This window comes from Mobula birostris, chromosome 3, assembly GCF_030028105.1.
Source record: "Mobula birostris isolate sMobBir1 chromosome 3, sMobBir1.hap1, whole genome shotgun sequence".
In the NCBI taxonomy this organism is placed as follows: domain Eukaryota; kingdom Metazoa; phylum Chordata; class Chondrichthyes; order Myliobatiformes; family Myliobatidae; genus Mobula; species Mobula birostris.
In genome coordinates, this window is record NC_092372.1 from 221,157,021 (window position 1) to 221,169,758 (window position 12,738).

Consider the following 12,738-nt stretch of genomic DNA (forward strand, 5'->3'; position numbering starts at 1 on the left):
TTATTCTGGCACCTTCCCCCTTCCTCCCCAATCCCGATGAAAGGTCTCGGCCCAAAATGTCAACCGTTCATTCACTCCCATAGGCACTGCCTGACCAGCTGAGTTACTTCAGCACTTAGTTTGTGTTGCTCTGAATCTCCAGCATCTGCAGAATCTCTTGTATAGCAAAGAACAGTGTTATATCCCCTGATATAATGGTGTTTACCTTTATATAAAACCATGTATTAAAGTATAACATACTATAACAAACATAGGAATTGGAAGCATATATTAGCATTCGGCCCCTCAAGTCTGTTATACCAATCAAGAAGATCACAACCGGTCTTTTACCTCAGTGCCAGTTTGAGATCGGATTGCTAAAGTAACCACTCAGGGATTAGCTCTGCATTTGACATATAGGACATATAGAGTATAGTATAGAGAAAAGTGCTGGAAAAGGGACAGTAACATCGTGAAGGATCCCACCCACCCTCCTCATAGATTGTTGTCCCACTCCCGTCAGGGAGGAGGCTACGTAGCATCCACACCAGGACCACCAGACTCGAAAACAGTTACTTTCCCCAAGCAGTGAGGCTGATCAACACCTCCACCCACTAACCCACCCCTCCACACCCCCAACCACCACTACTTTATCATTTCCTGTCAGTCACCTTGTGTACAGACACTCCTTATGGACATACAATCAATCTACATATATTTTTATATATATATTGTGTTTTTCATTATTATTGTGATCTTTATCTTGTTTTTTTATGCTGTGTCAGATCCAGAGTAACAATTATTTCATTCTATTTTACACCTGTGCACTGGAAATGACATTTAACAATCTGGAATCTTGAATGCGTGCGAAGAAATAGTTGTTTTCAAGAAATCGTGAGTAATTATGAAATGACAGCTAATTCATGAAATGCTATTATACAGAGTGGGGAATTGAAGAAGAGGGATGGGAGAGTAAAAATTACCAGATGTTTGGGAAATCAATGTGATTCTGATTTAGATTCATTCAACAGCCTTAACGCTCTGGAGAACCGTCTTATCCTTGCAAGGCAGCAATGGCGAGGCCAGTGAAAATGTACCCATAATTAAACCCTGCTGAGAAAAGTCATGAAAGGCATGGATAGTCTAGTTCCCAGAGTTGGGCTGTTAAGAACACGAGGGCTTGGATTTAAGATGAGTGGGGCACGATTTAATGGAATTTTGTGGGGCAATATTGTTTTTTAACACAGAGAGTGGTGACTATTTGGAACCAGCTGACAGAAGAAGTGGTTGAAGCTGGCACATATAACGACTTTTAAAAGACAATTGGATGGCTACGTAGCTTGGGAAGATATTAAGGGGCATAATTTTAAGTTGATTGGGGGGGAAGTCAGAAGTAGGTTTTTTTACACAGAGTGATGGTTGTGTAGAGCACCCTGGCAAGGATGGTGGTAGAGGCAGACATATTAAGGGCACTTAATAAACTAGGCACATAGATAATAGAAAAATGATGGGCAATGTGGGAGGGAAGTATTAGATTGATCTTAGAGTGGGTTAAGGCTTGTGCTGAAAGGCCAGTTCTGTGTTATAATGTTCTGTGTTCTATTTGGAAGGTTATGGGCTAAACGTGGGGAATGGACCTATTTTAGAAGGGTATCTTGGTTGGCATGGACCAGATGGGCTGAAGGGCCTGATCTGTGTTATATAACTCATCCCCAGTCTCCCATGCCTCTCTCAAAACTCAGTCTAAGCCCTGCACAGTTTTCAACTTCTTTTCCGACTTCTAGCTCACTGATATCAGACTCCAGAATGGACCCTTTTTTAAAGATAAATTAGCTTTCTTTGTCACACGTACATTGAAGCACACAGTGAAATGCGTCGTTTGCGTCAAATCAAATCTGCGAGGATTGTGCTGGGCAGCCCGCGAGTGTTGCCAGGCTTCTGGCGCCAACGGAGGATTCCTGCAACTCACCAACCCTAACCCGTACGAATTTGGAACATGGGAGGAAACCCATGCGGTCACGGGTCGAACGTTCCAAATCCTTACGGACGGGGGCAATAATTGAGCCCCAATCCTGCCACTGGTATTGTGAAGCATTGCCCTAAGCGTGACCATAGAGTGATGGACTCTTGTTCTCACAATCCACCTCGTTACCGACTTGCATTTCATTTTTTACCTGTACTGCACTTACTCTGTAACTGTGACTCTTTATTCTGCGCTGTTACTGTTTTATCTTGTTTTAGCTCAACAATCTGACCTGTACGAACAGCATGCAAGAGAAGCTTTTGGTATATACATAATACTCCCACCGCCCACCCACACCAGAAGCAAGTCAGAGTGGCCAGGACCCACCATGAACGGTCCCAAGCCCAGCTGGACACGGGACCAGCAACCTCTTCTTGTAAAAGCCCAGAGCTACAGGAACACCAACAGAAGCTCCTAAGACCTCATTCCTGGGAGACGAAGGATCCTCGATGGGCTAAATCTTGAAAGACTGGTCAGGGCAGAGGACTCTGGCCAACTGCTGTTGGCAGCCTGTGCCCCAGTAGGGGTAATGGGCTTACGAAGATGATTCCTGAGTTGCAGGGAAAGGCTGGGTTGGTTGGGACTTCTTTCGTTGGAGCATAGGAAACTGAGGGGTGACCTCAAAGAGGTGTACAAAGGGCAGAATGCGCACAGGGGATCGAAAACAGGGAGTGGAGAGATTTACAAGGGTCTGGAGGGTGGGGTGGAATTCATCCTCACAAACAGCTGCAGGTGTACGTAAAGCAGAGATTGAAAGGTTGTTGGTTAGCCATGGCATCAAAGGCTACAGCGAGGAGACAGGGCAATGGGGTTGAGAGGGAAAATAAATCAGCCATGATTGAATGGCATAGCAGACTCAATGGGCCAAATGGCCTAATTCTGCTCCTACTATGGTCTTATTATTGTATTTTTCGGAAGGGTGGGGATCTCCTCCCTGTCGGTCTGAGAAATACCTATTCCATATGGGATGGCATGGCAGTGTAGCGGTTAGCTTAACTCTAACTAGTAGTGCAGTCGTTCGTTTCAGGTTTGATGTTCTTCTAAGGGGTTGTTTCAGGTGGACTCCCTTAATGGAGAATTCTTTTGCATGGCTTTGTTTAGGGTGGGGAGGTTGATGTGCAGACAGTTCTGCTCCTATATCTTATTGCCTTATGGTCTAAGGTTTAATTCTCCCCATGGCCTCATAGGTTTCCTCCAGGTGCTCTGGTTTCCTCCCACGTCCCAAAGACTTATGAGTAAGTAAGTTAGTTGGTCACATGGATGTAGTGGGCAGTCCGGGCTCATTGAGCCAGGGGGCCTGTCTCTGCTCTAAATCTCCAAATAATAATTTTAAAATACATTCAAAATTACTACACCAAGCTAGCTACATCTGGATCTTGTCATGTGACATACAAGCTCGGGAATGTTCTGCTTTTATTTTACATTTCCTGCATCTGGAGTTCCCTTGATCTTTTCACTCAGCTGAACGTTGTTGTTTGTGCGAGCTGTCATAGTCTGCATGGCACCTCGGGACAGTGTGAGTGGGATGTGAACATAGAACATAAGACATGGGAGCAGAATTAGGCCATTCAGTCCCTCCAGTCTTCTCTGCCATTCCATCAAGGCTGACTTATTATCCCTCTCAACCCCATTCTCCTACCTTCTCCCTGTAACCTCCCTGACTAATCAAGAACCTATTGACATCCACTTCACATATACCCAATGACTTGGCCCCTTCAGCCGTCTGTGGCAATGAATTCCACAGATTTACTACCCTCTGGCTGAACAAATTTCTCCTTATCCCTATTCTAACTGGACATCCGTCTATTCTGAGGCCGTTCCCTCTGGTCTTAGACTTCCCCACAGTAGGAACTATCTTCTCCACATCCACTACATCTAGGCCTTTCAATATTTGTTTGGTTTCAATGAGATAGTGGGATTCCTTTAGTCCGACAGATGGTTGGATTAAATCACATATGTAAAACCGTGTCGCTAACAGTGTAATACTCTCTCTGTACTGTTTATGAGTGGAAATTGAATCACAATGAACGGAGACAAGAACAACGCCCACAGCCGATGCAGATTTACAATCAGAGATACCTGAATTCCATACGGATTTAAGTCCAGTTTGTATCAAATAAAACCACTGCTCATGCAAATGCTGTCAGTCCCAGCTCACCAAGTAATTTTCCTTTGAGACACCACACACCTTAAGACCATAAGATATATGAACAGAATTAGGCCCCCTTGCTCCATCATTCCACCATGGCTGATTTATTATTCCTTTCAAGCCCAATCTGCTGACTTCTCCCCAAGGCCTTTGACGCCCCGACTAATCGAGAACCTATCAACCTCTACTTTAAACATCATCATCATCGTTATTATGTGCCTTGTTGGATAACGTGAGCTACCATGGTCTTCACGTTCATAAGTGTTCTTGGCAAATGTTTCTACAGAAGTGGTTTGCCATTGCCTTCTTCTGGACAGTGTCTTTACAAGACGGGTGACCCCAGCCATTATCAATACTCTTCAGGGATTGTCTGCCTGGTGTCAGTGGTCACATAACCAGGACTTGTGATCTGCACCAGTTGCTCATACAACCATCCACCACCTGCTCCCGTGGCTTCACATGGCCCTGATCGGTGGGGGGTGGGGGTGCTAAGCAGGTGCTACACCCAAGGGTGACCTGCAGGCTAGTGGAGGGAAGGAGGGCCTTACATCTCCTTTAGTAGAGACGTACTGTGTGTCCACCCCATCACCCGTGCTTTAAATATACCCAATATAAATACGTCATATTATGATCACTGCCTCCTACGGGTTCCTTTACCTTAGGTAAACGAGGATAAACTGCAATGATGTCTGATTAATTGAATCGGGGGGGACAGGGTTGGGAGGGTGCGAGTAGAATCGTTCAACATACTTACCAGGGGGAGTAGAAGGGCAGCGATCAGCAGAGAATTCATGGTGACAGTCTGCCAAAGGAGCAGCGCGGATCAACAGGGAGAGAGGCCAGAAGAGAACCAGGACGATTTTGCATTCCTGTCAGGTAGCTGACATTGCTGAAGACTGCTGAGAGAGATGTCGCTGTGTTCCTCACCACTTCACGGACCCCTGTGTCATCTACTGCAGCTCTATAAAATAGAACAACAAAACCAAATCTGAGTGAAATGCACAGAGAGAAAAACTGAAAAGCAGCTAGAAAGGGAAGGAAGCTGGGAGCTGCTGCAGAACAGATCAAAAATAAAACACCAGCGCAGGAAAGAGGAGGAGTTATTTCAAGATGTTACTTGAGATTAGTGAGTGGTTCGCAGTGACTATTGCAAATACTGATGAGCTGTCTCATTAAACACATCTAATAATCATTCCCCTTTCTGTGTGCAGCTGCATTGGAAACAGACAGCCCAGAACTTCATACCAGGGAGGCAGAAATCCAGACAGGAACGCTCGATGGCGGGGGGGAGAAGTGCTGAATGAGATAGAGAGGGGAGGGAGAGAGAGAGAGATGGAGGGAATGGGGTGGGGAGGAGAAAGAAGAGGGTTGGGAAAGAGAGCAGCATAAACAGAGAATGATAAATTGATGGATGATAATGAGGAGTAGAACACATACACTCACCAGGCAGACACACACACACACACACACACACACACTCACTCACACACTCACACACTCACTCACTCACACACTCATACACACACACACTCACACTCACTCACTCACACTCACTCACTCACACACTCATACACACGCACTCACTCACACTCACACTTGCACGCACTCACACACTCATACACTCATACACACACACACTCACACACTCATACACACACACTCACACACACTCATACTCACACTCATACACACACACTCACACACAACACAGAGACACACATACACACACACAAAACAACATACAGAGACACACACACACACAACACAGAGAGATACACATGCACACACAGACAGACACACACAACACACACAGACAAATACACAACAGACACACACACACACACACACATAACACAGAGACACATACAATCAACACAAACACACACACAACACAACACACAGAGACACACTCATACACACACACAGAGACACGCAGACACAGACACACACACAGACAAATACACAACAGACACACACAGACATACACACACAACAGACACACACACACAACACAACACACAGACAAATACACAACACACACACACACACACACACACACACACACACACACAGAGGCAAGTTGCCAGCGAGGGACCCGGGGACAGACAGGGAGAAAGAGGCACCTCTCAGCTTCATTCACAAATCTGATCTTCAGCGCTGTCATCGCTGCATGTTCTGACAGGCAGGCTCGGGAGCAATGATTCATAAAACCTCTCCTTCATGCTGGCAGTGCAGGTAGGCTGCGAGAACGTCGGGCAGGCGTGGCGGGCGGCTCATGCAAACTCCTCCATTCGTATCGGCGGGGCAGCAGCTCGCTGAACTCCACATGGCAGTCGGCGAGGACAGCCTCGGTCGGTTCAGCCGTGCCCTCCCTCCCGGTGCCGACTGTGGCAGCTGCAACAGCTTAGCCGGTTATGGAGAACGGCACCAGAGAGAGATCCAGGTAACCTCAAAGTTGGTCACGGTAGGAGTACGAAGTGAGATGAGTTACGCTCAGCCTTGCTAAGACACTCCAGCGACTTCACAGCTCATGTTTCCAAACACAGCCGACAATCTGCCGCCACAGTTAACACAGCCGCTCTGGGAAGCAGCACTCCCTCAGTACTCCACCGGGGAGAGTAGTACTCCCTCAGTACTCCACCGGGGAGAGTAGCACTCCCTCTGTACTCCACCAGGGAGAGTAGCACTCCCTCAGTACCACACCGGGGAGAGTAGCACTCCCTCTGTACCCCACCGGGGAGAGTAGCACTCCCTCAGTACCACACCGGGGAGAGTAGCACTCCCTCTGTACCCCACCGGGGAGAGTAGCACTCCCTCAGTACTCCACCGGGGAGAGTAGCACTCCCTCAGTACCACACCGGGGAGAGTAGCACTCCCTCTGTACCCCACCGGGGAGAGTAGCACTCCCTCAGTACCACACCGGGGAGAGTAGTACTCCCTCAGTACTCCACCGGGGAGAGTAGAACTCCCTCTGTACTCCACCGGGGAGAGTAGCACTCCCTCAGTACCACACCGGGGAGAGTAGCACTCCCTCTGTACCCCACCGGGGAGAGTAGCACTCCCTCAGTACCACACCGGGGAGAGTAGTACTCCCTCAGTACTCCACCGGGGAGAGTAGAACTCCCTCTGTACTCCACCGGGGAGAGTAGCACTCCCTCTGTACCACACCGGGGAGAGTAGCACTCCCTCAGTACCACACCGGGGAGAGTAGCACTCCCTCAGTACCACACCGGGGAGAGTAGCACTCCCTCAGTACCACACCGGGGAGAGTAGCACTCCCTCTGTACTCCACCGGGGAGAGTAGCACTCCCTCAGTACCACACCGGGGAGAGTAGTACTCCCTCAGTACTCCACCGGGGAGAGTAGCACTCCCTCAGTACTCCACCGGGGAGAGTAGAACTCCTTCTGTACTCCACCGGGGAGAGTAGCACTCCCTCAGTACTCCACCAGGGAGAGTAGTACTCCCTCAGTACCCCACCGGGGAGAGTAGCACTCCCTCAGTACTCCACCAGGGAGAGTAGCACTCCCTCAGTACTCCACCGGGGAGAGTAGCACTCCCTCTGTACCCCACCGGGGAGAGTAGCACTCCCTCAGTACCACACCGGGGAGAGTAGTACTCCCTCAGTACTCCACCGGGGAGAGTAGAACTCCCTCTGTACTCCACCGGGGAGAGTAGCACTCACTCTGTACCCCACCGGGGAGAGTAGCACTCCCTCAGTACCACACCGGGGGGAGTAGCACTCCCTCAGTACCACACCAGGGGGAGAGTAGTACTCCCTCAGTACTCCACCAGGGAGAGTAGCACTCCCTCAGTACCACACTGGGGAGAGTAGCACTCCCTCAGTACTCCACCGGGGAGAGTAGAACTCCCTCAGTACCACACCGGGGAGAGTAGCACTCCCTCAGTACTCCACCGGGGAGAGTAGCACTCCCTCTGTACCACACCGGGGGGAGTAGCACTCCCTCTGTACTCCACCGGGGAGAGTAGCACTCCCTCAGTACCACACCGGGGAGAGTAGCACTCCCTCTGTACTCCACCGGGGAGAGTAGCACTCCCTCAGTACCACACTGGGGAGAGTAGTACTCCCTCAGTACTCCACCGGGGAGAGTAGCACTCCCTCTGTACTCCACCGGGGAGAGTAGCACTCCCTCTGTACCACACCGGGGGGAGTAGCACTCCCTCTGTACTCCACCGGGGAGAGTAGCACTCCCTCAGTACCACACCGGGGAGAGTAGCACTCCCTCTGTACTCCACCGGGGAGAGTAGCACTCCCTCAGTACCACACTGGGGAGAGTAGTACTCCCTCAGTACTCCACCGGGGAGAGTAGCACTCCCTCAGTACTCCACCGGGGAGAGTAGCACTCCCTCAGTACTCCACCGGGGAGAGTAGCACTCCCTCTGTACTCCACCGGGGAGAGTAGAACTCCCTCTGTACCCCACCGGGGGGAGTAGCACTCCCTCAGTACCACACCGGGGGGAGTAGCACTCCCTCTGTACTCCACCGGGGAGAGTAGTACTCCCTCAGTACTCCACCGGGGAGAGTAGCACTCCCTCAGTACCACACCGGGGAGAGTAGCACTCCCTCTGTACTCCACCGGGGAGAGTAGCACTCCCTCTGTACCACACCGGGGAGAGTAGCACTCCCTCTGTACCCCACCGGGGAGAGTAGCACTCCCTCAGTACTCCACCGGGGAGAGTAGCACTCCCTCAGTACCACACTGGGGAGAGTAGTACTCCCTCAGTACTCTACCGGGGAGAGTAGCACTCCCTCAGTACTCTACCGGGGAGAGTAGCACTCCCTCAGTACCACACTGGGGAGAGTAGTACTCCCTCAGTACTCCACCGGGGAGAGTAGCACTCCCTCAGTACTCCACCGGGGAGAGTAGCACTCCCTCAGTACTCCACCGGGGAGAGTAGTACTCCCTCAGTACTCCACCGGGGAGAGTAGCACTCCCTCTGTACTCCACCGGAGAGAGTAGCACTCCCTCAGTACTCCACCAGGGAGAGTAGCACTCCCTCAGTACCACACTGGGGAGAGTAGTACTCCCTCAGTACTCCACCGGGGAGAGTAGCACTCCCTCAGTACTCCACCGAGGAGAGTAGCACTCCCTCAGTACCACACCGGGGAGAGTAGCACTCCCTCAGTACTCCACCGGGGAGAGTAGCACTCCCTCAGTACTCCACCGGGGAGAGTAGCACTCCCTCAGTACCACACCGGGGAGAGTAGCACTCCCTCTGTACTCCACCGGGGAGAGTAGCACTCCCTCAGTACCACACCGGGGAGAGTAGCACTCCCTCTGTACTCCACCGGGGAGAGTAGCACTCCCTCTGTACCACACCGGGGGGAGTAGCACTCCCTCAGTACTCCACCAGGGAGAGTAGCACTCCCTCAGTACCACACCGGGGAGAGTAGCACTCCCTCTGTACTCCACCGGGGAGAGTAGCACTCCCTCAGTACCACACCGGGGAGAGTAGCACTCCCTCTGTACTCCACCGGGGAGAGTAGCACTCCCTCTGTACTCCACCGGGGAGAGTAGCACTCCCTCAGTACCACACTGGGGAGAGTAGTACTCCCTCAGTACCACACTGGGGAGAGTAGTACTCCCTCAGTACTCCACCGGGGAGAGTAGCACTCCCTCAGTACTCCACCGAGGAGAGTAGCACTCCCTCAGTACCACACCGGGGAGAGTAGAACTCCCTCTGTACCACACCGGGGAGAGTAGCACTCCCTCAGTACCACACCGGGGAGAGTAGAACTCCCTCTGTACTCCACCGGGGAGAGTAGCACTCCCTCAGTACTCCACCGGGGAGAGTAGCACTCCCTCAGTACCACACCGGGGAGAGTAGCACTCCCTCTGTACCACACCGGGGAGAGTAGCACTCCCTCTGTACTCCACCGGGGAGAGTAGCACTCCCTCTGTACCACACCGGGGGGAGTAGCACTCCCTCAGTACTCCACCGGGGAGAGTAGCACTCCCTCTGTACTCCACCGGGGAGAGTAGCACTCCCTCTGTACCACACCGGGGGGAGTAGCACTCCCTCAGTACTCCACCAGGGAGAGTAGCACTCCCTCTGTACTCCACCGGGGAGAGTAGCACTCCCTCTGTACTCCACCGGGGAGAGTAGCACTCCCTCTGTACTCCACCGGGGAGAGTAGCACTCCCTCTGTACCACACCGGGGTGAGTAGCACTCCCTCTGTACTCCACCGGGGAGAGTAGCACTCCCTCTGTACTCCACCGGGGAGAGTAGCACTCCCTCAGTACCACACCGGGGAGAGTAGCACTCCCTCTGTACTCCACCGGGGAGAGTAGCACTCCCTCTGTACCACACCGGGGGGAGTAGCACTCCCTCTGTACTCCACCGGGGAGAGTAGCACTCCCTCTGTACCCCACCGGGGAGAGTAGCACTCCCTCAGTACCACACTGGGGAGAGTAGTACTCCCTCAGTACTCCACCGGGGAGAGTAGCACTCCCTCAGTACCACACCGGGGAGAGTAGCACTCCCTCTGTACTCCACCGGGGAGAGTAGCACTCCCTCAGTACCACACCGGGGAGAGTAGCACTCCCTCAGTACCACACCAGGGGACAGTAGTACTCCCTCAGTACCACACCGGGGAGAGTAGCACTCCCTCAGTACCGCACCGGGGGTGTTTGTGTGGCTTTTAGAACACAGTACAACACTACAGGCCCTTCAGCCCAGAATGTTCTCCAACTTTTTAACCTACTCTAAGATCAATTTATCCCTTCCCTCCCACAGATTCATAAAAGATTCTGCAGGTGCTGGAAATCTGGAAGAACACACACAAAATGCTGGAGAAACTCAGCATTGATGGAAATGAATAAGTAGTCGACGTTTTGGGACCAGACTCTTCATGTCACTGTTAGTCCTCCATTTTTCTTTCGGACATCCTGCTTGTCTAAGTGTCGCTCAAATCTCCCTAATGTAGCTGCCTCTACCACTTCCCCTGGCAGTGTGTTCCACACACTTCAAACATTAACTTTATTTGTCACCTGTGCATTGAAACATCAAAACATACAGTGAATTGTGCCATTTTACCGCTCCCTATGTAAAAATACAATCTTTAATATTCCCCCAATTCTTTGCGCCAATCACCTCCAAATTATGCCCCATTATTATGAGGCGTTTTCGCCCTAGTACAAAAACCACTGGATCTATGCCTCTTATCCTGTGGAAGTCTATCAAGTCGCCTCTCATCCTCCTCCACTCCATAGTGAAAAGCTCTGTTTCACTCAACCTCAGCTCATAAGACGTGCTTTCCACTCCAGGCAGCATTTCTGTAGAAGTCCTCTGCACCCTCTCTAAAGTATCCACATCCTTCCTGTAATGCAGCCCATTAGGCCATAAGACTGTAAGACAGAGGAGAAGAATTAGACACTTTGCCCATTGAGTCTGCTCTGCCATTCGGTCATGGCTGATTTGCTCTCCACCCCAACACCATTCTCCAGCCTTCTCCACAAAAGCAAACTTTTGTCATGTTTGCTTTTCAGGATCCTATCAACCTGCACTTTAAATAAACCCAATGTCCAAGTCTCCACAGATTCACCACTTACTGCCTAGTGACATTCCTCCTCATTTCTGTCTAGAAGGGATGTATTCTGTACATGTATTCTTGCATTCTGAGTCTGTGCTCTTTGGTCCTAGACTCTGCCAATATTGGAAACATTGTCTGCAAATTCACTCTATTTAGGCCTTTCGATATTCGGAATTCAACTCTGTTAGATCCACTTGCAATTATGTTTTGCTCTGAGTCTTGCCTTGTGAATTGAAGAGCAGTCTCCTTTATACAGTGGAGTGGCTGATGGTCAGCAAGGACCCAATGGGCTGAAGGGCCTGTTTCCATGAGCTACACCTTTACAACCTATCAAGCATCAACGGGAGCTTGGACAGTTTACAGACAGGAACATGGACAGGAATGTAGACAAGAACATGGACAGATTAATGGACAGGAACATTGACAGAAACACGGACAGGAACATGGACAGGAATATAGACAGGGATGTGGACAGCAAATTGGACAGGTACATAGACAGAAATATGGGCAGGATAATGGACAAGAACATGGAGAGGTTCATGGACAGAAACACGGACAGGAAGATGGTCAGGAACACAGGCAGGAACTGAACAAGAACATGGACAGAAACATGGACAGGAGAATGGACTGGTTCATGGACTGGAACATGGACAGTTTCATGTATAAGAGGATGGACAGGAATGTGGACAGGAACATGGATGGAAACATGGACAGGAGCATGGACAGGAACATGGACAAGTACATGGACAAAAGCAGAGACGGGAATATAAACAGGTTCACAGACATGGAAAGGAATATGGGCAAGTGCATGGACAGGTTCGTAGACAGGAACATGGACAGGAACTTGGAAAGGAACGTGAATAGGTTCATGGACAGGACATGGACAGGACATGGACAGGAACATGGACAGGTTCATGGACAGAAACATGTAGAGGATCCTGGAAAGGTTTGTCAACAGGAAGAAGGACAGGTTCATGGACTAGAACATGGAGATTTTCATGGACAGGAACATGGACAGCAGCGTAGAAAGTAA

General features: G+C 50.6%; 1 protein-coding gene across 1 annotated transcript in view; it reads right to left on the bottom strand.

The window, feature by feature from the left end:
• LOC140194803 (pituitary adenylate cyclase-activating polypeptide type I receptor-like) overlaps positions 1 to 5,127 on the bottom strand; it is a 102,415-nt gene extending 97,288 nt beyond the window's left edge. Inside the window, exon 1 of the mRNA XM_072252083.1 lies at positions 4,906 to 5,127. Within this exon, the coding sequence (XP_072108184.1) occupies positions 4,906 to 4,944 (39 nt within the window). The 5' untranslated portion in view covers positions 4,945 to 5,127. The remainder of the gene's footprint in view (positions 1 to 4,905) is intronic.
• Between the last annotated feature and the right edge of the window lie 7,611 nt (positions 5,128 to 12,738).